Below are 24,206 nucleotides of genomic sequence, written 5' to 3'. Positions count from 1 at the left end.
CCCGAGACGTCAGAGCGTTTTCAACCGTCGTGCAGATGCTTCCAATACATACGGCTGCATACATACATACAATACAATACAATACACACACATGCACCTACATATGCAGATGCTGCATGTCGGTGGTTTAAAAGTGCACCATCGCGATAATGGATGGATGGATGTGACGATACGGATACTTCATAGCGAATTCCAAGACATTGCATCGTATCTGGCTCCCTCCCTGCCTTGAGCGATTCGTTTGGATCGGGCCACCCGGCCTGCTGGGTTTGACATCGCCCACACTGCTTTTCTGAAACACACCCTACTCGGTTTTTCTGCTCCTCATCTGCCTTCTCTCTTTTTTGCCTGCCTGCCTCACTTTTCTCTTCCCTTGGACAGCAGACAGGCGGGGGTGTCTTAGCCCATCTGTCATTGCGTAGTCTAACGACAAGGGAGGTTTCTTTACCGAGACTACCTCATTTGTACAATCGACGAGATGCATCAGATCAACCCAGCCCACCGGGTCGCTTGTCCGCCGCCCCCTTTTTCCCCTGAGGCCAGCTCGTCCGGCTCTTTTCTCGTGGCCACTCGGCTTCTCCCCTTGGGCGGGGCGCCATGCGACAGGCTCCAAGAAAAGTAGCCTTCTGGTAGCACGAGACCTCCCGCGGCGTGCCTAGCTGTACCGGCAAACTGCCCTGCATCCACTTGAGCGAGGCCGGAAGCCAGGAAGTCCTTCCGGGACTTCACAGGGATTCAAAATGGAAAAGGCACCCAATGCTATTGGATGGCTGAGAAGCGCCGGGCTCGACTATGACGACAATGGATGTGCAACTCACCCACGCCCGACGCGACACCTTATTCTTCTGCGGGCGAGCGACGAACCATTTGAGCCAAGCCGAGGTTGTTCAATTTGGGTGGTGGTCCAGAGCTGTGAAACTATCGGGGAGAGGGGAGGGAAGAAGAAGAAGAAATTTTTTGTCATGATTGTCTCAGGCTTCACCGACGAAATGACTCCAACAACTTTGACTTGCATCTATGCAAGGCGGATCTGACACCTACTCGGCAGGCGGATGAAAGCGTCCACGTCGTCGGTAACCATTGGAGTCTATTTTCAATCACCTACTGCACATCATGCATACATATCAAAAGGAGCCGCGGGCGCGTGTGAAACAGGCGAGTGATACAGTGCTATACCGCTTCCGTGACAGGGAGCCGCGAGCTTCGAGTGGGGGCCCAGGCCTAGATTTTAGCCACTTCCTTTGTGACACAAGACGAAGTCGGACCTTGACTTGGACTGCGAGCTGGCACAAAGTTGACAAGTCAAGATGCCCTTGCCTTGCCTTGCATCTCCCCGGGTCGGCAGTATACAGCCCCGTGCCTTGTCTCAAGACTCAAATGCCGACATTCGGTGTACATATATACGGGGACAGGCACGATTGCAACAAAAGGGCGACTCCCGAGAGGATCGCATCCAGCATTCGAAGCTGTTTGCAGACTAATTAAAGACGATCTAAATTGTATCTGTGGAGTCGGCTGCACTTCCGGCAGTCTTTGCTACTCGGGGCTTACGGCCCAGCGGGTTGGGTGCGAGTGGGCCAATTTGCTCTGACGAGCTCAAAGTCGAGTCAGATCCATTTGCCGCAGATATTGGCGTGGGCCGCTGGAGACTGGGAGACTGTACCCTACAGCTTCAAGGTTCAGAGAGCCCTGACTTGAAACCGCTGCATTGATTGCTGCATTTTCAAGCCCAACACCGCCAGTTTCGTCTTCCGTGCTGGGCTCACAATGTGTGGCTTACGCGCCGGAGCAGCTACTCCACGTGCCAGCAGTAGGCGAAGGGTCCGGTGCACCATGGCGGTGACCATGTCTCGGGTTCCTGATCAAAATCTCACACCTCGATTGTTTATTCCCTTGCTCCCTCACCCGTGGGTGGCTCCCTTCTATTAACCCTACTTTATGGGGCTCCGGGGATGTCAACGAGGGCTTCCACTTCAAAGAAATATGTCGTGTGCTTCTATTGGCGCCTGGCTTGTATGACGTTAATGCACCTGGGGAAAATTTTCGATGACGATGCGGCAGACCGACATATATGACTCTAAATTCAAAATTTTCTTAGTACAGGACCATCAACATCAGCCACGTGTCTGACAGATGGACGACACGCCTATGTCAGTCAGGCTTGAAAATTTTTGGCTGCAACATGTTTGAGATTTTCAATTTGTCCTTGCCTGTCGGGAAGCTTTCATGAGAGCCGCTGTCGGGGAACCTTGCAATTTCCAAGGTGAGAGGCCCTGCTCGACTGGGGATGGTGTCCGTATCGGTCACGAAGTAGGTTCGACATTCTACATACAGATTCCTGCGACCTTGGCATCACTTACACCTAGGCTTTTCGGCCTAGTCATGTCCTTTCTCGGCCGACTGATATGCAAGAAGGAATTTTTACTCCGTGTTCCGAGGTGGAATCTCCTGTGTAAGTTTGACCTCGTGACAAGCACAAGATAGGTTTGGAGTTGCAGCTCGTTTTCGCGATATCTAAAGATATCACAATCGAGCTCTTGGTCAGTATCCCGGTAACTCTGTCTTGCACACCGATCAGAGCATGATACTTAATTTGTCCTTGTCCTACGCGTCATTCTCGAGCTCGTATGCAGTGGGCAGTGAAACATGGTTGAGGTATGACAAGGCTGCGGTGTATCGACGTTGCTGGCAATGCAGGCAGATCCCGAATGACTCCCTCATGCATGGAAGTCGTCTGCTGACTATGTGCTCCATCGTTCTGGAAAACACCACAGGAGCTACAAGGTACGGCATAAGATGTTTGCTCCAGACTTCCCGGAACGAATGGCCGGCGGTGGGTGTGAGAGAAGAACAAAGAAACACCAAGCGAATAACACATCATCAGAGCCAGCATGCTATTCAAGGAAAATACCATGTAAGATGGACGGATGCCTACGCCTGGCTATGACTGACGGGTGAGCTGGCTGGGAACGTGGGGGACGACAATAACAACCTACCTATGAAAGAGACAACAAAAACATCGCAACTCCTATCACAGCAGGCACTGGACTGATATCTGATTCTGTTCTACTCGAATCGACGTCATTAGGCGCCGCATCGAAATCGCACGCCGCAACGCCAAGGCTGGAATAACGGCCCATGGCATGCCATGCCATGTGCTTTGACAATTGGTGGTGCTGGCTGACTGACTGAGTGACTGTGACTGACTAGACTGACTGATGGAAGTCGGCTCCGCTGGGATCTCATTACTTTCTGCCCGTCACCAAGAGGATGAGAGGTGTGGTCCCCTTCCGGGAGGTCTTCCCTAGTAACATTATCGCTCCACAGCCAGGCTGAGGCGACCCCGGGGATGATTTCCGTGTGACGAGCCCCCGGGGGCCGTTGCTCATTACTCACTGTACTGCGTTCACCGCCTCCTAAGCCTGCCGCTGCTGTCCTGTCCTCTACAGCGGCTGTGCGGGTTAGTGCTGTTTGATGCAGCCAATGCGATAACATGGAAGTCAGTTGACCGTATTTCAGGTTGCTGATGTATGTTTTGCACACATAAGCCAGTTTCGAAACAACAGAATGATGTGTCCATGGAAAGACAGGACTTTTGACGAAAGGGAACACTCGGACATGCGCTTAGCCACAGCGGAAATACCGGGGTGCAGTTAGGGACGGCACTATTCGCTATTAGCATTGGTATTTGGTTTGGCTTGGTTTGTTTTCCAGCTCCATTCAGGTTCGCACCCAACAATTAAGCTCGAACCCAACCGTCAGTCCATGGCGTTTTGCTCGACACACGTCCCCGTGGGCGTCGTCCAGTGGCTTACAGGGGACCAGAGACAGAAGAAGGATACCCCTGCAGAAGTACTTGCTGGGTACATACGCTTAGTCTCCCAGGGCTCCTTTGCGTCTCCGTCTCCCTGGGACCCAGCCCCTGCAGCCCAAGACCAAGTCCGCCCTGTCAAACTGGGATGGCTGCCCGTGGTGTTCTAACTCTGGTGCCTCTGGGAGCCCTGAAAGCTAGCCCCACTGCCCAAGAATTTGGCCGTTCGCCGCATCTCACAGCACAGAGCAGCGCAGCGAAGCGCGGACACGACAGGAGATTTGCCCTTTGCCCATTTGGCGCGCTCATGTCACCGCTGGTTCCAAGCTTCGGGTCTAGTAATTAATTCTATTCTGCTCCAGAAGATGATCATTGTGACAAGTCCATGTACCCCAGTCCCAGTCCCAGTCAGTCTGAGGGCGTGTTGCTCACCTTCGCTTTCACTACCAACACTCCATCCTCATACATACCTCACCTACTCATTCTCCATACTCCATACACTTCTTATAAGTGTATCCACCCCATCTTGGTCCTTCTCTTTTCCTTCCGTGAACCTTCTATAACCCTTTAATTAGTCTCCCTTCTCCCTCTGCCACCTTGATTCTTATTCTGTGTTCTTTCTCTATCTCTCACTTCAGCTTGAGTCTTTGTCAACATCTTCAATCTGTTGCTACTTGGGTTGGACATCTACACCACATCACTTACACACTCACATACTCGACGATACTCAGCAACCTACCGAAGCCACTTGTCTCATGCTCTTAGACTTTACGAAACGGATCGATCAGACTTGCGAATAGTTCAGAGCCACCATTTTCACCAAAAGTTGAACATAGATTTACCAGGGGACACCCATTGAACAAGACGATACCTCCCGGGAGGATCACAACTAGAAAACATGGCGAGGAGTCGTCAAATGACTGCGGCCAACCGTGAAGCCGCTGGCCGCAATGAGAGGCCGCTTCCCCCATTCCCCGCAAAGCAGATGTTTGTTCTAGGTACGGAGCTCAGCTTACATGACTTTTGCGACACTGGGTCTAACACTTGGCAGCCTGCTGCAGAATATGCGAACCGATCGCCTTCATGTCCATCTTCCCCTACATCTACTACATGATCCAAGATTTCAACATTACCGATGATTCCAACAAGATTTCAGTTTACGCCGGCATGGTCACCTCCGCTTTCACATTGGCCGAATTCTCGACAGGAGTTCTTTGGGGACGGCTTAGCGACAAGATTGGCCGAAAGCCAGTGCTTCTCTTTGGTCTGCTGGGAACTGCTCTGAGTGTCTTGGTTTTTGGTTTCGCCCCCAGTCTGCCAGTCGCACTCTTTGCGCGCGCTCTCGGAGGTCTTCTCAATGGGTATGTTTTTTTCGGGAAAGATACTTAGAATGCTCAATTAACATATTTCAGCAACATTGGCGTTCTTCAGACAACTGTCGCCGAGCTTGTCACTGTCAAGGAACATCAACGTAAGTTGAATCTTAAGATCAGATGAGAATTTGGCTAACAGATCATCCAGCCCGAGCTTATACTATCATGCCCATGGTGTGGTGCATTGGGTAAGCCATACATATTCATGCAGTCATTGACAGCAGTTGCTGACTGGATTACCTATTTAGATCGATCGTTGGGCCTATGATTGGAGGAGCTCTCGCACGACCATGCATCAGCTACCCCGAGATCTTCGCTCGTGGAACCATCTGGGACCGATATCCCTACCTCCTCCCTAATCTTTTCAGCGCCGCCACTGTTTTCTTCGGAGTCATCATTGGACTTCTCTTCCTGGATGAGACCCATGCTGAGAAGAAGTCCCAGCGAGACCGTGGACGTGAGATTGGAGATTACCTCGCCAGCTGGTTCGGTGGAGTTGCGAGCTGCAACGGACGAGGCCGCTCTCCCGAGAAGCAGGCTCTTCTTGACGGAAAGCAAAACGTCCAGTATCTCTCGACCAGTGTTCGCCCTGGCTCTGCTCACTCTGACGAGGCCCTGCCTGCTTACCGAAGCCAAGAGAATTCGCCCCGACTTGCTCCTCAGCCTGACGCACAATCCCTGAACGAAGCCCCCTTAGAACCCATTGTGGTGCGAAAGTCAAAGACTTTCACCAAGCCTGTCATTATGAACATCATCTCTTATGGCATTCTCGCCTTGTAAGTTTCGCCTCACTGAAAGCTTCATGCAGTCTCTAACACATATCACAGCCACACTATGACTTTTGACCAGCTTTTCCCTGTTTTCCTGAGCACTAAGCGGCCTGAACACCCTGTTCACGACCTCCCCTTCAAGTTTACCGATGGATTCGGCCTCGAGACTAAGATGATCGGTGTCATCATGTCGGTGCAAGGACTTTACTCACTCTTCTCCAACTATCTCATCGTTCCTCCAGTTACCCGACGGCTTGGATCTCTCCGCCTCTTCCGAATCCTCGCATTCTCGTACTTTGCGCTCTACCTGGTCACACCCTATCTTGTGCTGCTCCCCGAATCTATGAGAATGCCGGCTATCTACCTCCTTGTCATCTGGAAGTGCACTTTCTCCACCATGGCATACCCCAGCAACGCAATCCTGCTGGCCAACTCGGCACCATCTAAGCAGGTCCTTGGAACGATCAACGGAATTGCAGCCTCAACTGCCAGCTTGTGCCGTGCTCTGGGCCCAACCCTGTCTGGACTTCTTTACTCTTGGGGTCTTCAGACTGGATACTCTGGACTGGCTTGGTGGTTCAGCGGACTCATCACCATTGTTGGAGCATATCTCAGCTCCCAGATTACGGAGGGCGGACCTCAGGACGATGTGCTGCCTGAGGAGGATCCTCTCTTGGATGAGGGTCTTTTCACCGACTACGACGAGGAGGAGAGCGTTTAAGGAAACAATCAGCATGAAGCAACAACAACATACAGCTTGGATTTTCACCGGAGTTTGAATGTTTCGAGCAAGCGAAGAATCGAAACAATCTGGCGTCATTTCTTTTAGGGACGAATTGTATAAAGGGCATGCGAGGCCCATGTGGAAAAATACCCCCTTTTTTTCTTCCAACACAGCGATCAGGCATGGAACAGGCGTTTTACAACAAGAGGGAAAAAAGAAGACGGATGAACTTTGGGAACTCATTTCACGAAACATAGACTATGGATTCATTCGAGGGACGAAGGATTCAACGACAAAGTAGAAGGATGGATGATTGATATTTTGGGAAGGGAAACATTTTTGTAATGGATTTTGCTACACGGCCGACGGCACCAGCCCATGCCGTATCGTCAACGACAGGACCCCGGAGGTTTAGAAGGCGTTTGTTCGGTATGGGGGATCCTGGTGGCCTCGCAGATGTCGGTAGCGTTTGTTTTCAGACTTTTAAGAGTTTGTGCTTTTCAGTTCAGGCTACCTCACGGGGCGGAACTGGCGGTGTAAGAAAGGATGGATAGTGTCAGTGGCAGTAATTTCAAGACTGCCGTCTCATTGAACAAAGATATATGCATGCAACTACATTCTGCGCGGTGCCTGAGTGACATGGAGATACATAGACATACACATAGACGGTGATGCTCGATATGCTTACGCATACATACGCATACGCATGCTGCAGGCTGGAATGGCAGCGGCCAAAGTGCAGAACGGAACGTGCGTAACACGGCATGGCCGAAGACAACAATGCATCTTATTTTGATACATATGACAGAGTTTCACATAGTAATCGAGGTACCTGAGTATGCATGTAGTCGCATGTAGTTGCTTTAGACCTTGTGATTGACCTCGTGATATATCCCGTGCAACCGCAGCGTAGCATCAGGCAGCCAGCAAGTGAATTTCCTATAGAGGATATACATAGACAGACTCACATGTATGTATGTCGGTAACCAGAAAGACATCGAGAAAAGAGGACAGGAAAATGAGGTAACAATACCCTTACCCTTGCCCAAGAAAACCCCATGATCTGATGATACACGGGGAACTGCTCATAGCGGCGAATCTATACGCGCAAAGCTGAATTGGATGGTTACAGTCGGGAATCGCAGTTGCTTGAGAGTTATGGTGGAAATCGTATGAGTTTAATCAATTTCAAAATCTTCTGCTTCAGTTTATTCGTGCGCTCTAATGGATGTTAGGAGCTTGAAGTGAGGTTGGGTGGTGTGGAGAGAGGCTAAGAATGATGGAGAGGATGGACCCTTGCTGCGAATTGAGGAGGTTTGAACACCTTTCGAAAGAGAGAAATCGCAGGAGGGAGATGTGATTGATTTGGCTGTGACAAATCGTGGTAGGGGAGATTATTAGTATAGATCCTCCATGTGTGACGCTTTAATGTTTGCGTGAGGATATATCGGTAGATAGTTGAAGCGGTAATAAAGAGATATGGACCGAGTTCCCAGGAATTCGGAATTTCTTTCGTGACCTTATTCATGTTCGTGCAGCTTATGTACGAATACGGTGACCCGGCATCTCAAATCGGGAATCGGAAGAGATGTTGGCTGGTGTTGGTGATGATGCAGCCAACCGCCAGGCTGCATCCGATCCGGTCCAAGAGACAAGCCCGCTGACAAGGTTCAGGTCAACGGAGCCGGACGAGCGAGATATTCACTGAGTATGATACGGTAAGTAGTGTATTTCGGCGTAGAAAGATCGTGGTACATAAGAGGAATTCGAGTATAACTCAAAGTAACCTCTTTGTCGTCTCTTCTCACTTACAAGCAATACATATTCAAATCAAAGACTGAAAAACGGGATGTCGCATGTATACAACTGCACTGTGCCGCTGTCAATGCCCCGATGCGGTATCTGGCGGCGAAAGCTGAGAGCAGGATGAAGGGGGACCGGTTATAAAGCCGGACAAGTTCGGATGCAAGACTTAAATCACGATCACTGTGACTATTTCAGCAAATAAAAAGAAAGGCAAAGAAGACAAGACAAGAGCAAGCACTGATAAGATGATTCGCTGTCATGATGCGCCTCAAACTTGCAAGTCTGGTTTGCAGGAGAGGATCGACAGGATGATAAACAAGGCGTTTTTAAGATGCTGCATGCCAAGAATATTAATTCCCAGATTTGCAGTTGACTTTGAAGGCTTTCATTCTTCCTTGTGTTTTGTAAGAAATGATGAGTTGAGAGACGAATAAATTGGCCAATACAAGAACTCAATTCGTAGAGAAATCATCCTTCTCCCACCTGCTCGCTACAGGATTCAAACTGGGATGAATCTGGAAGGACCCTTGTTTGGTTATTGACAGCACTTGCACTTTGGCCAACGAAGAGGGTCTTTCCTTCTTTGCTTTTTTTCTTGTGGCTTGTTTGCAGTTTTGAGAATCGAGATAATGCATTGTTATCGAGTCTTTAGTATCTTATAGTATTGTATGGATCATATCTTATACTCTTTAACAAAGCCATTATCTGAACCATCTTGACGTCGACTACTACATGGATCCTTGTGCCGTATAATTTGGTTGAAAACTTTTAATTGCTTATGTACAACTGGAAACTTCAAGACCCTTGCCTGTCTCCATTCTCCGTGAAACAATCGTGACAATTATCATCATCGCAGACTCGTCCAGAAACGGCCATCAACCACCGTCACCTCCACCACGAGATATTGCCTCCTTATACTGAGGAACTGTATGCACAGTTGATAGGTCCCCTCTTTCAGGGACCACTTGCCATGATTTTCGCTTAGTCCATGCCCCGAATTAGTCTCGACTCTCTACGACGTTGACAGCCAGAATCGTTGTTCTTTGGGGGTCTAGTCATGGGCCAAGCTTGGTTGGTCCCCGCAGACAACAAATAGTCAGCAAAGAAAGCTGTTGCTTCCATGTTCGACTGACTGACTGATAATCTGGGTGGCCAATTCTCTCCTGGAAGATTTAGGCAGTTCGGCAACCACTTGATCTCTGGGCTCGGCTGGGCTTCTTCTCATATCTTTGAACCCCCAATTCATCAGATATCAGCTCTAATACAGTTGACAAACTCCTTGCGCTTTGACAAACGTTAGCGGCTACAGCGGCTTGTCGATCCCTTCCCGCCTTATCCATATCCTTCAATTGTCCAGCTCCTGCCTTTTTGTCTCAATCTATCCCACCCATTCGGAGTAGTAGCTACCTAGCTGCCTTCCTGTTACTATCCTCAGAACTGCGCTTACCTTACTTTAACTTCTCCGCCCGTTCTTTCGTTTCATTAATTGTTAACGCAGTCCCGACCGGAAGTCTCAATCTACCGTTCCGCCTTTCACCTGCCACCTTCCGCCCCCGTCTCCGTCCCCCGACTAAGCTCAAGCAAGCTCAAACCCACTCTCTCCGTCTCCATCATCAATTCACAGACGACATCCTACTATACCTAAGACCGACCTCTTGGATATCGATTTCTCCGGCTGATCTGCGTCACTCCGCCTGAGCCATTTCTCTCCATCTCCGACCCCGTCGCAAGCTTATCGGCGCCGTCTTCGGTTGCCCGCCGGGCCGTTACAATGCCTGCGCGTGGCCCTCCGTCCCCGAGCTCGCAACCCGCAAAGCGACAGCGACAAGACTCGAATGACGATGAATCGCCGCGCAACGGACAGCCGAGCCCCCAGGATCGTGAGCGCGACCGTCTCCAAGCCGACGGCGCTTCAGCATCTTCCACTACCGCCTCTCCCTCAGTAGCGGCCAAGGCAGGCCAGAGCAGTAACTTTCGCAACGTCAGCGCCTGTAACCGTTGTCGCCTACGTAAAAACCGTTGTGATCAGAAGTTACCGAGCTGCGCAAGTTGCGCCAAGGCAGGGGTTGCTTGTGTTGGCTATGATCCCATCACAAAGAAGGAAATCCCACGCAGGTACGATAAGACAATGCAAGCGCGCGATTGTCTAGAGATGTGATCTTTTGGTCATCACAGACCTCGACGACGCGCTACAAAACCGTCAAAGTCGATTAATGAGTAAATATTGACCTTGCGCGCAGTTATGTTTACTATCTCGAAACCCGAGTCGAGCAGCTTGAGAACCTGCTTAGCGCCAATAACATCACCTTCCCACCAGCCGAAAACCTCGAATTGTGTTCTCGAATAGGCACCGACACCGCCAGTATCAACTCCGCCACCGAAACAGGTTATTCCGGCCCATCAGAAGCCGGTGACCGTAGGCCTCAGAGCCAGGCGGTGGAATCGCTTAAGAAGAAGTCGGGCCAATCAGGGTTCCTCAACATCGTGAGCCCATCGAAACCGCGGTCTTTGGCATCCGCATCTGGTGTCTCGTTCGCCCGGGTCGTATATGCTGCAGTTCAATATTCATCCTCTGGTCAAACGAATCCGAATGATCCAAGGAATCATCGGCAAACAAGCGGCAATGGAGCTTCGCTGCGCGATTCGTTTTTCGGCCTTCATACCAGGCCTTCTATCAAACCTGCCAGTTTCCCTAGTAAAGAAGTCGGCTTGCGGCTCGTGAGGTTATATTTTGAACACTCGAACCCTCAGATTCCAATTCTGCACAGAGGAGAGTTTATGCAGACGTTTGAACGCATATATGCCACTCAGGATCCGGCCCGAGGCTCGCGGGAGCTCTATTTGCTGAATATGGTCTTCGCCATCGGCTGTGGTGTCATTGTTGGCGAACCAGTGAAATCTGACTCATCTGGCGATGCTGGCGCAGACAACAAAAGTCGATGTGAGCCAGAGGAGTATCACGCGAGCGCGATCGTGCACCTAGAATCGTGTTTAAGCAACAGCGGAGGAGGGTTAGAAGTTCTGCAAGCCGTACTTCTGCTGGCTAATTTTGCTCTGCTTCGACCTGTTCCCCCTGGCCTCTGGTATGTGCTGATTGTTCGTATGTGGTGTGTGAACTCACCTGACTGACACGGACTAGGTACATTATTGGTGTTGCTGTTCGACTTGCAGTTGATCTCGGCCTGCACTACGAGGATGACAGGGAAATTGATTCCTTACCTAACGAAAGTGAACAGACTGATAGTGCTGGATCCCGAGAGAATGGAGCACAAACCCGGGGAAAGAAGTTGTGGGTGCGAGATATGAGGCGCCGTTTGTGGTGGTGCACGTACTCTCTCGATCGTCTGGTTAGCACATGCGTTGGAAGACCATTCGGCGTCAGCGATCAGGTCATCACAACTGAGTTTCCGTCCTTGTTGGACGATGACTATATCACACCGACCGGACTTATAGATCCACCATCAGATCAGCTCCAACCCAGCTACAAGCATGTTGCCCATCATTACTTCCGACTGAGGCTGCTGCAATCGGAAATTCTTCAAGTGTTGCAGTACAATCAGGCTCAGATCGCCAAGGCGGGTGTGCAGGGCAAGTTCCCTGATATGCATATTCATCTCCCTTCGCCCTTCCTGGTGCAGTTTGATTCGTTCCGTTCATGGCGCATAGATATCGACCGAAGGCTGTATCAGTGGAAGACATCAGCACCATCGAGACAAGAGACGGGTGTCATGTTTTCAACCGAGTTTCTGGAGCTCAATTACTGGCAGGCAATCATAATGCTCTATCGTCAGAGCCTCAGTGTTCCTGCTATGTTCGAGGGCGAGTACAATTCATCAAATGAGGTAAACAGCCCAACGGCGTTCCAAGCAGAGCTTCGTGAAGACGAGGATCGAATCTACCTGAAAGTTGCAGAGGCAGGCCAAAAGATCCTCCGCATATATAGACAACTACATCTCAGTGGGTTGGTGAGCTACACCTATCTTTCCACCCATCACCTGTTCATGGCAGGAATATCGTACCTTTATGCTATTTGGCACTCGCCCATCGTACGAAGTCGCCTGGTAAGCTTTAACGAAGCCCATAGTCCTCGGAGAAATGAGCTAATAGTGGATCTAGAGCATGGATGAAGTGGACTTTACTATCCTCGCTGCCAAATCGGTTCTCACAGATATGATCGACAAGTGCCCTCCCGCCGAGACGTGCCGAGATGCGTTTGATCGAACAGCCAAGGCCACCATTAAGATGGCCTCTTCAACAGGCGGTTTCGGTGCCCCAACGGCCCGAAGACAACGTTCTGCGTGGAACACACCGCCGGACTCATCAAAAGGAACGGGGCAAGGACGTCACCGTCCGCAGGGCTCAGATCAGACGTCTTATCAGATTGATTTGTCGCTATCTGACTCGCTCTCATCTCCTACACTGTCTGTTGCAGGCGACGGGAATGCACAGCCATCGCCCCCAATGGCACGATCAACAGAGGGGTATTTGCTCAAATCGCGAAGTCGAGGTGGACCAAGCCCTACGGACTCTGGTCATAAGCAAGAGGGATCGCCTATCGAATCGGGAATGGCCCCTTCACCTATCCCTCGAAGACTGACGTCCCAACCGAACGGTGGAGGATCCTATGGTGGACAGCAGCAATTTAATGGACAGGACTACCCAGATGCTCAAACAATGGAGTTCCTCCAGAATCTGGGCGCGTCATCAAACGGAGACTTCACTGCCATGGACCAGTCGCAGCTTGATATGGGTCTAAGCATGAACTGGGAGGGTCTTCACCATGACTTTAGTGAGGCACCACAGATGAACCCCTTTGACACGTTCTTCTTTGGCGGTCCCCAAGGAGGTGGAGGCCAAGATGGCGGCATGAACATGTAGGAAGATGTTTGTCGGATCTGTTTCTGTCTTTATTGCCGGCGCGTTGGCTTGATTTCTTGCTTACCTGCGGATGCGGGTCTGCTCAGTGAAATGGGTGGCTCTTTATGGCATTTGGTTATGTTCCAGTACATCAGAAGGCGAGGGTGCCTTTCTGTTTTGAGGTTACAAAAGTAGATGTCGATGCAGGAAGATGTGGTGAAAATTCATGAATAAGTCGATGGTTCACTGTTTACTATCATGGTGAGTTATGAAGTCCTTATGGAGCAACTGGGTAGATATGAGATGCCATGAAGCAGATATACCGCTCATAGAGAAGATGAAATTGGAGGTCATGAGTTGATGGTACCAATCTTTTGTCTATATACAAGTGGCTTTTGCAGAGACTATCCGGGTATCTATCGAAATGAAAGCCTCGATTCGAAAGATTTTGACGCTCAATCTGACCTCCTCTCCTCTCCTCTCTTCTGTTCCTTTTGTGCATATTACTCATTCTTTCCAATGTACGTCGTAGTGAATCCTTTCTCCTCCATTCAATACTCCAATCGATCTATGCATCCAACGTCCAAAATATGTCGTAAAGTCGTAATTAAAACAAACTGAAGCAATAAAATACGCAAGTCGTCGTCGCTAACATCTTCTTCTATCGGTCTCGGCTATACCGTCTGCTCTCCCTCCGAGGTGAGTAATCTCTTGGGGAATAGTCCCTTCGATATCCCTCTCCCATCAACGGCTCTCGACGATATCGGTCTTGACTCTGTCGTCGTGATCGTCGTGGTGGAGAAACACTGTGCTCCTCCTCAACAACAATCTCGTTATCCGAAGAGATAGTCGATTCTTGAACGAAGCGCGGCGCAGGAGGATCAACAATGATTCGCTCTCCTCGACTATCGCCCACAAGCGGCGATGTTCGTCTTCGACTCCTATCCCTCGAATTCACCGTCGTGCGCGATCTCGTCCTCTTGGATCTAGACGTAGCTCTACTCCGGGATCTGTTCCTCGTTCTTCGATCTCTTCTGCTGCGGAAACTCAAATATGTCGATGTGTCGCCCGTGACGGTGCTCATAGGTCCGCCTGAGACAACAGTTGATGCGCCATCGACTGTTCTCACGACTGGGCCGCGGTGCAGGAGCATGTAGATGATGTACAGCAGGAGAAGAAAACCAGCGACGGAGCCGAGGACGATACCGGCGACGACACCGGGAGCGAGGGAGTTATCGGTGCTCTTGTAGGATGTTGGCACAGCGGTGAAAGAGCTGCTCGAGTCGTCGTTCTGGCGGACAGAGAGAGAATTGTACCCTGAGGGTATTGTTGACGATGGAGGAAGGGCTGGCATTTTGGTTGGCGGTTGATGTGGTGTTGATATTAGGTTTATTATATGGTTAGAAATAGCATGGCAGTAGATCCTAAGAGCAAAAGGGTATAGCTCTTGGTTTTTTGAGAGGGATAGAGTTGTGAAGAATTAATGAGGTTGTTGTGTTGTAGTTGGGACAACACGACGCAGCTCGGCATTTCCATCCATTAAAGATGCTGCACGTCCCCCCCAGCCACGTCCTTTTTTTCTAATTGGGCGTCATGGGCCTGCACGCGTTTAATTGAAATTTTGAACGCGAGAAATCGAACAAAGTAGAGTGTTTCTCTCTATGTTTTCCATCAGAATATAAATATTTCAAGTATTTATAGTTCATCATTCCAATACCTCCGCTGCCTATATCTTGGTATCGGCAGCAGTCTCATTGAAAAGTGGAGACCACTCAAGACCTCATATAAGCCCAGGAACAAAGACTGCTCTCGATATCGGCCAACTTGTGTCTCTAACCAGTAGCTTTCTGTCTTATGAACGTCTCTTCACTTTCAAGTTATCCTTGGATAGCGTATAGCAACAACAATTCCCTGTTGCTCTACGTAAAGTCGCTGTCATCCACTACATCATCGTCACTCAGGTGCCGAGGCAACATCTTTGAAAACAACATTAGACTTGTTCTTATGACTCTATCACTACTATTGGCTATATGTAGCCTTGAATAGTCTTTTCCTTTGGTACGCCTATACATGGATATCATCCCAAGACGTGGCCGCATAACCGGAAATGCTCCTTCCAGCCCGACCGTTCTATATTTTACAAGTGTGTTGACCAGAAGAGAATTTTTGTCTCGATACAAAAGAGAATAAAAAGCAACAGTGTTCCAAAACGCCCAGTATCGTTTCGGATAATCACGGAATCCACATCAATCGCTCCGTCAAAGTTCGTAACAGCAAAAACAAGGAAAGGGTATATAGCATGAATCAAGGCATTCAGGCCTTGACTTGTAGTTTGGGTGGAAGAGGAGGAAGCGCACAGGTTGGTGGTGGCACTGGTGGAGGCACTTCACCAAGGTGAGGCATGCTCCTTCGAATAAAAAGGCTCTTCCCGTTCATATCAGGCCTCAAAAGAGGGTTGCTCGATGATGCGGGAATAGGGGGTAGGGGCACTGTGGGTGGAGGTGCAGGAAGAGGTAGCGACTCTGGCGACATCGGGGGCGGGAGGTCCCCTGAGGCACTGTACTGTGATGCACGGTCGGACATCACTGACTGGATACTCGCCCGTCTTTGTGACCGACCCTTGACTGACATGCTGTCACTTCGTGCATCGCTATAATTATCAATGGAAGCACGGCGACGAGCTGCCTCCTCCGTTCCCCCAAGAAAAGATCGCGAACGAGTTCTTTGTTCCAGGCTGGGCCGAGTTGAGTTAGGAATACTACGTCCCATGACACTGGGGTTTTCAGATTTGCGCCATTGCCTCATGTCCGGTTGTCTGCGCGAGCTGCCTGGCCGGCTGATCTCGACGATTGGTTCTTCTATTGGTACCAGGCTCGAACGTCGCGATGTCATTTCATATGAAGTAGGAATATTTGGCAGAGACGGTAGATCATCTTCTACTGGAATGGTTGGCTGAGTTTCGTCTCCATGTCGCGTCACTGGTCGTTCGTGGATGTCCTCCATTGGCGACGGTTGGTCAGCTACCATGGATAAAGGCCGCGCGATTGGTAACGTCGTTGGTGGTGCTCGGCGACCCAAAGATCGCACCTCTAGTGGACCTGACGAAGGCGCCATGCCGAATTCCTGGGCCATAGTCTTCGCATACGAGTATCTCCGGTTCGACGAATTGGGTACACTGAAGTTAGGTGTTGGGGCCTTCAAATCAGCGGCTCCAGATCCATAGCTAGATTGCGGTCGTAGGTTGATGGGTCCTCCTTGCAGTTCGACAAAGGGGGTGAGAACTTGCATAGACTGTCTTCGGTCTAGAATAGCTGCAGCGTTGGGCCTAGGTTTCGGCTCTGGTGAAAGTTTGGCCTCCTCCAGCGACAACTTGTGCTCAGCAGCTGCAGGGAAGGTATCGACGGTTGGTGAAGACGCTGGTGATGATCCTGCAGAAGTCACGACTGTCCGTTGGCCGGATGAGATGAATGAAAGGCGGTTCGAATTTTCTCGCAAACTCTCCAGTTGCCTGCCATCATGCGATACGAAGCTATTTGTCGTCGAAATATCATCAAGAGGTTGATCGGCTGTAGGTTCAGGCTCAGCAATATTTGTGACTGAGCGGTTGGTTTGCGTCTGACTTTGCCATTGTAGGTTTTGTGGAGGCAGAAAGCTGTCGGGACTTTGAGGGCTCTGGGAGCTGGAGCTTGCTATGCGTGATAACCGATTAGGGTCTCGTACTACCAAAGTTCTTTGGCTAGGTTTCTCTCGTAGTGGTGCAACTTCGTCCTCGGCCTTTGGTTTACCTGTCTCGGTAAGTGTCTTCTTCCCCCCTAGTGCCTCGATTTCACGGCGCAATGTTGAGATCCAGCCTTCCATATCCTCGGCAGTTTCAAATACCATGAGGAAGTTGGAGGCATGGCGTCGTTCAGTAGCCCGGAAATTCCATCGCGAGAATAAAGAACGAGAGTCTGATGATGTTGTCCCATCAGACTCGGCAGCTGCAGAGACCTGGACTACCCAATGGCGTCCAGGGATCACATCACTTGCAAATGCTGCAGAATCTTTGCTCAGGTGCAATATTCTTTCAGGCAGCCGGTCGAAAGGTCCTTCTGCTGCATATTGCAGCAAATATCCGGATGTCACGAGAACATAAATCTTGTTGGTCCATTCAAACTTTGGGAAATGGCCCGAGGTATTGCGACGATGCTTCTTCTTGACCTTGGCCTTCTCGGTAGGAGCCCCTTCAGCATCTGGCGCTTCTGCACTTTCGTCACGCAGTGCGCTAGCTCGTCGCTCATGCATGCGTAGAATAGCTTCGGGTGCCAGTGACGTAGCTGGTAATGTCATGTGTTTGACAGCCTGTGGGAATGCTTTAAACAGGGGCGGAGGATGCCATGTTGTAAGTGGCCCACGCCCAGGTTTGCCAGACCCCTGGTTTCTGACAAGGCCAACAGGACGTGGTTGAGCTGGTGGACTTTGCTGACTTTCGAACATGGTAGCTAAAGGGCGCGGGCTGCGAGGGGACGAGGGCAAATCGTCAAACACAGCATCGGGCTGGGCTGGAAAATAAGGGTTCGTTTCAGGGAGTGATGTACGGCTTCCAAAGGATGATGGCGTTTCAGGACTGGCTAAGTGCGTCTTTGATCGACTGAATAAACTTCGGAGTCCTAACCTCGATTCTCTTTTGCTAGCCCTTTCAGCTTTCAAGGGCACGCGATTCTCTTCAGCTGCCATTGTGTCAATATCCGGAGGACGACTTCTTCGTGTTGGTGCATGATGACTCTGAAGCGCTTCTAGAGTACCACTATGGGTCATGAACGAATCTCTGAAGGACATATTGGCGAAATATTAAAGGCGCGGTAAGTTTAATGACTTGGCAATGCGTTATAGTCAGCAAGTTGAACGGTAGGCGTCGGTGTAGAGAGGGTCTGCTGGTGATATGCAGAACAGAGCGGCATAGGTAGGGTACCGTGCTGCTCAAATGCAGGCGGTAACTTGAACACCTTTGTATGACAGAACTTGGGGATGATCCTGGGACAAGGTCTCGTTTAAGAATTGCGCGGCATGTGTTCGTGCGTTTAAAATGTGTAACCCAGACCGAGGCTGACCGGAGGTGGGATGTGATGAAATGCGGGTTCCCGTCTTGGATGCCGTAGATCGCAGCTCAGTCAAAAAGTTCCGTCTGATATGGCGCAAATATCAACTCATACAGTAAGAGGCCCGGTATAACGTTAACAGCTTGTTGCCCAGAACGGAAAGTAGAAGTAGCTGCGGGACGTTGGTGGTGGCGAAAGTATAGTGTAGGTATTGGGCAGCAAAGAGTGACAATTGAGGGAGCGATTCGGGATAATGAGTGAGTGTGAAGCCGAAGCCTACGAGACAGACAGACAGTATATGAAATAGCGAGCGACTAGGCAAAGAGAAACAGTTGAGCCAGAAAAGAGGCGCGTATACAAACAAAAACCAGAAGAGAACAACAAATGCGTATTTTGGGTTGTCGAGAAGCAGAAGAAGAAGAAGCAGAAGAAGCAACAGCGGTTGTAGAAGGGGACCTGAGGGGGTGGGAGTGGGAGTGGAAGGAACTTGTAAGCCAGCACAACCACAAGCAAAACGCAAGTGCCATGAAGTACCTGCCTCTTGAACCTAATGGTGTGGTACTGTGTGGTCTGCACGAACTGGGGAAGGTCCTGAACCTGGACTGGACTGGGACTGCCTTATGGGGATCCAATGGCAAGCTAAGCTCACCTCAGGCACGAAGACAAGAGCCATGCAAGGGAGGGGGAGCCCCGAGGCCAGAATTAAACAAGTTCCAGGATAAGAAAACGGAGGACACGATAAACTTTTCCTAATTGGGCGTCCTTGAAGGGAAACATTGAACTCTAGCGAGTTACTCGACATCATATCTCAAGCCTCATTCTATGCGATCACTGTAATGGCTGGCTCGCCCAAGATACCTCATGAAGCAAGCGCCCAAGCACACATCGTATCGAACCGTCTACTCTTATTACGGGAACACCAAAGGCACGAACGACGCAATTCGATGGGTCCAGAGATGCAGGTACATACGACAGCAGCAAGCCCACAAGCGCGCCCATACAGACAGCAAGTCAGCGAACGACATGACCTTAGAACATGGGCATCGATAGTGGGACCGTTCTTGAGGGGGAGCAACATGAACGGGGACGACAAAAGGCCACTCAGCGAGGCGAGCAGAGGGCACAAGAGGAGCCAGGGGCAGGGGAGCCCCCTGTCAACCTGCAAAACGGCCGTCAGGGATTATCCCGCTCCTAAGTTGGTGTTTAACTTTGGCAGTCCAGGAATCACATTCACTCAAGACAGGCCAGATTCATCACCCTCGGCATTGTTCTTTCTCCTCCTTTACCGAATATCCAAACGGACACACGCAGTAAGAAAAGGCCCAAGAGTCTGGTATACGAATATGAAATAAACTTACAGTTTGTGAGACTCGTGTGCTCGGACCCAGTTCAACGGCTTACCCGTTGAACTATGGGCCTGTTTTGGTAAGAGCACAACGGGGAATGACGGTTTTCATACGTGTGTTACTCGAGAACAGATTCACACACACGCAACGTCTGCAAGCCAAGTGGGTGTGATGCTACTAAGCGTCAATTTTATTGGCCCAAGAACATCGACGCGGCTTTAATCGCGACACGATGCGACTCTGCTAAGCCTACAAACTCGATCAATTATCTCGAGTTGCAACGATATTCGGTGCACGGTATGTGTGGATAATGTGGATGGAGAAACTTTGTTTTGTCCTAAATAAAGAACAGTTTTGCAAAACACACAGGCCTGTGTTGTAACTTGTTGCTCGGCATGTTGATCTCAACATCACCAGCACTGATATTTGTGAGTTGAATCTTGTCAGCTCATAAGATGGAGCATACAAGTCCTCCGTCTGACCGATTATCATCAACATACAGTCATCATGCCGCTTACAAAAAAGACTCAAATTCCTTTGCTACCAACTTGTCTCCGGGCTTAAACCCTGTGAACTTGGGGTTTTCAACGACTCCATCCGGGATCAGGGGCTGAGAAGCCGGTCCTAGCGTGACAGTGGACTGGTCACGATCTCATGAGGGAAGAATAGACGGGCCTCAGTTTTGCTGCTTACGAATTATAATAATAAGAATTGCCTGGCTATATTATACAAATAGATGAGTAGCTATTTCCCAATATTAGAATACCCCCGTCTAGCAACACGTACTCGATGCACCATGGACTCTACAAATCTCCCTCCCGTCCCTTGAGGGTCGAGAACTCTAACAGCGCGATATCGCTTCGAGTACGGAGTAGGAATCCTCATGTGACTCTTGCTCTCAATCCGGTAATCCTTGCTGTTTGTCCTTCTGCAGCCAATGAGAGCAGAAGCCGCCGTGTCGCAGGTCCCGGCACACTTTTCGGAAATTCTGGTAGGAACGGTGAAGTCTGCCGCTCGGCTGATCACGATCTTTTTTGATATGCCGATCACATTAACTGTCATGTCACATATCAACCTTTCTTTTTTATCACAAATATGTAAATCGACATTATCACAAAGCCATTATGCATGAGGAGCTCCAGGAACAGAAATTGGTGAAGATTTTTTGCTCTCTTGGTTGTGTGTGGCCCCGGCTTTATCGCTGCAAGACCAGTGTCTCATCACGATAAAAGACGGGGATCGGTTCCTCTAGCCAAAACGTCCGATTGATATCCCACTTTCTTAGTCCTTTGCGACCCGGAAATACAGGGATTGAATCATTCACTACCAAGCCTCGCCCAGCTGAAGAGCATGGCTGTTGTTTCGGGACTGGGGGTTCAGGCTGTGCTCCGTAGAAAACAAGCGATTCCGTTGTTTGCTCGACTGCCCTGAGAACCCCTGGACCCCTTAGACTACATTTTCAAAGATGCCTTTTGGAATGACTCAAATCTCAAAGCCAAATTGCAGTCGTCGATGAAGAATCCAATGGCTGATGCAAGTCTTGCACGTGAGGGACAATTGATGCAGTCATTTTGCTGGGTTTGTCTTGTGCCTCGAATGACAAGCGCCAGCAATTAACAGATGCATTGATATGACGCTCAAGAGGCGGTAACTTGGCAGAGCTGACCATTGCTGTGAAGTAATAAGCGAACCTCTTCCTCACCGATCCTTCTATTGTGTAGCACAGCATTATTAGCTGTTCAACATGAATTCTGTACGACCGAACCAAGAATATCCGTGGATCTCAGGGCTGGTCCAGGTCAATCCTGTTCTAGGATTGAGTGCGGTTCCGCTCGTAGCCAGTCACTTCGCGAGTTAATTTTGCTTTTCTCGGCAGCTTTTTTCTTTCTTTCTTTTGTCAGCATTATCACAGCAAAATGAGTCGTCATCAGAATTGTCATCCACAGCCCAGCATACGGATGGGGCCATCGATCGAATACGATAGCGATACCTCAGAAGCTCATCAGATGGGCACAAGGCGCTAACCTCTTGCTTTATTTGATTCCAAGCCAATATGCAGGAGCGTGGATAATTGGGACCAGGAGATGCATCTTGTTTTGCTTTTTGCTGTGTTCCTGCAGTAGTGGGCTCGACTAGGCTTGAAATTGTCTGGCTCAAATGTCAACTTCTCGCAAGCATGGGCCCAATTTCTGGTTAGCTCACCTCAAATCCAACCAAGAAAGTTGTATCGAGTAAGACAGTCCCATCTATACAAATCTCAAGGGCGGTTCTCCCTGCTTCTGGCGGCCCGGCCCCTTGACCAATTAATCAATCTGGAGGCCATGTCTCAGCTTCATCCAGCCAACTTGTCCTGTCCAAGAACCAAGTTCTATCTGATGCGGTGAAGGACAGATATAAACAAACAAACAAGCTCTCGACCAGCAACAACAAAACACGTAGAGTCTAATTTCCCACCAGAAAAATCGGGAGCAGTTAACATCAGGGATCTGGTGGTTTTAGTGCCGGAAGCCACGGTAGTTGACGTTAATATTAGCCAGGAGACAAGGGCTTCTGGCACAGACAATACCGCCAGTCTGGCCAGCCTATACTAGCCCAACGATGAACAAATCAAGGACGACACGGCGGAATGACACCTTGACTGTGAGGCCGGCATGAATAGCCTGGCGGATCGACATTACGAACCGATATACCGGTTTACGAATCTCAGGTGGCTTGTTTTACTACAGCAAGACGAGATGAAGATGCCCAATATGTTTGACTTTTCCCAGCAAGTAGACAGCCGATTAGCTTCTGTCTTGAATACACAAGTCCCCGCGGGATCTAGATCCGTCCTGTACCGGGTTATCCATCTTCAGGGGCCCTGTAGGGCAGGGTAACACTGGGATGAAAGACGACGTGTAATCCAGAGGTTGGGATGAAGTTATTTCCTGACCCGGAATAGCTGCAAAGTTGCATATTTAGGCATCCTTTTTCTTTAAAGTTTGTGAGTTATTGCAGACGAGATGACATCTCAAGATAGCATCAATGCCTGAGCCTGAGTCTGAGCCTGGGCAGTGAAAGGGACCATCTTCAGCCTCAGTACTAACTCAGGCGCTTGCTCTCTCTTCCCTCCTTCATAATCAGCCACCGTAGACTCATTTAACGTACCTGAACTTTCCTGCAGGACCCTTCAGCCATAAGATAAGCCACTGACATGCGTCTTACACATGTTCAACCAACGATAGAAAAAAATTGATGTCCTTGAGTCAATTGAAGGGGTCTTGCGGGTCATGGCTGTGAGAATGGCGTGTTCTCAACGCAGTCATGTTTCATCATCAACGCCCTCAAAATCCTGGCCGTTGAGGCCTGTCCTGTCTGTTGAGCTTAGAACTGTCGGTCCCTTCAGGCTTCTGTATCAGATTCACATGAAACATGCAAATGAGTCGGTGCAGTGAGTAGAGCTGCATGTGTGTTGTGATGTTCGGATGATTACATTAGTTTCTGTCTCAAGAGTATTGAGGGTTCGTTACAAGTTTATACCGTTGTCAGTGACTTGTGATTCTTTATGGTCGCCGTGGGTATTATTTTACACTGTTGAAGATTCAGATGCGGCAGCCTGTAGTTGTGAGACTTGGGCTTGGAATGGAATCATGATGCGTGGTCATCTGTCATTGCGAGTAAACCATGTATCACGACTCTCCAAGTTGAATCAACAAAATGATTCTTTTGTGCAACAAATTGTTCACGATGGCCTCGACCACGAAATGCGTCAGTGATTTCAGGTCATCACGGTTAATGAGTCTAATTCCATGTCTGCGTGACCTTTTGGTTGGAATCATGAATACAGAATGTGTAACCAAGCTGAAAGCAGCACATGCCCATGGGGAAGCTCATGGAAGTTCAAGTTCAAGCTGGAGAGCGATAGCGGAGTAATCGTTCACTGTAGCAAAGTTGCCCCAGCCCCCGCAATCGACTGATGTGCCCTGTGACCTCTATCGCCGAGCCTGGAAGCTTGGTTTTGGAGGGTCGTGATCAGCACACAAGCAGGCCACTCGTCAGCAACTCCGCCGCAGACTTACTCATTGCGATTTGGTTTCGGTGATCACGATGGACCTCGGGTCTGAATCAACTCTCCTCTGGTATTCACGTCCTATCAAATAACCATAAATCCTTATTTTAACCTGTATTCTTCTATATACGCACGCATAAATTGCTCTGTAGTACATGCATACCCTCTATCTATCTGCCTGTTTGCTACAACCCCTCCACACCAACGGTTCAAACAAACTGACAAACGTAACTCGACCAATCGTTTTAACAACGTCTTCCTAATTCTGACGTATTCACCGACTCTCCTCATATACTTTCTTTTGAGCCTCTCTTCGTTCTTTGGAACCTTTTATTAGCTGTACCTTATAAGAACAACCAAGACCAAGTGATATATACAAGGAAAGCATCCATC

General features: G+C 49.6%; 4 protein-coding genes across 4 annotated transcripts; 2 read left to right on the top strand and 2 right to left on the bottom strand.

Annotated features, from left to right (window-relative positions):
- Positions 1-4,709: 4,709 nt before the first annotated feature.
- On the top strand, positions 4,710-6,675 carry FTJAE_7392 (tetracycline resistance TCR1; the record flags this gene model as incomplete). Its single annotated transcript, XM_037354104.1, has 6 exons — positions 4,710-4,809; positions 4,863-5,172; positions 5,224-5,282; positions 5,333-5,372; positions 5,433-5,960; positions 6,012-6,675. 6 exons carry the CDS (start codon positions 4,710-4,712, stop codon positions 6,673-6,675), a joined length of 1,701 nt encoding a protein of 566 aa, XP_037205514.1.
- Positions 6,676-10,255: 3,580 nt separating this feature from the next.
- On the top strand, positions 10,256-13,362 carry FTJAE_7391 (positive regulator of purine utilization; the record flags this gene model as incomplete). Its single annotated transcript, XM_037354103.1, has 4 exons — positions 10,256-10,599; positions 10,725-11,567; positions 11,624-12,545; positions 12,601-13,362. The coding sequence occupies 4 exons, from the start codon at positions 10,256-10,258 to the stop codon at positions 13,360-13,362; spliced, it is 2,871 nt and encodes a 956-aa protein (XP_037205513.1).
- Positions 13,363-14,002: 640 nt separating this feature from the next.
- On the bottom strand, positions 14,003-14,695 carry FTJAE_7390 (uncharacterized protein; the record flags this gene model as incomplete). Its single annotated transcript, XM_037354102.1, has 1 exon — positions 14,003-14,695. The coding sequence occupies one exon, from the start codon at positions 14,693-14,695 to the stop codon at positions 14,003-14,005; it is 693 nt and encodes a 230-aa protein (XP_037205512.1).
- A 959-nt stretch (positions 14,696-15,654) lies between these two features.
- Positions 15,655-18,159, bottom strand: FTJAE_7389 (peptidase family m20 m25 m40; the record flags this gene model as incomplete). The annotated part of the gene is made up of 1 exon (XM_037354100.1): positions 15,655-18,159. The coding sequence occupies one exon, from the start codon at positions 18,157-18,159 to the stop codon at positions 15,655-15,657; it is 2,505 nt and encodes an 834-aa protein (XP_037205511.1).
- Positions 18,160-24,206: the final 6,047 nt, after the last annotated feature.

The sequence above is a fragment of the Fusarium tjaetaba genome (genome assembly GCF_013396195.1).
Source record: "Fusarium tjaetaba strain NRRL 66243 chromosome Unknown NRRL66243_c0000150, whole genome shotgun sequence".
Lineage (NCBI taxonomy): Eukaryota > Fungi > Ascomycota > Sordariomycetes > Hypocreales > Nectriaceae > Fusarium > Fusarium tjaetaba.
Note: the sequence above shows the minus strand (reverse complement) of the source record. Positions and strands in the feature narration are given on the sequence as shown.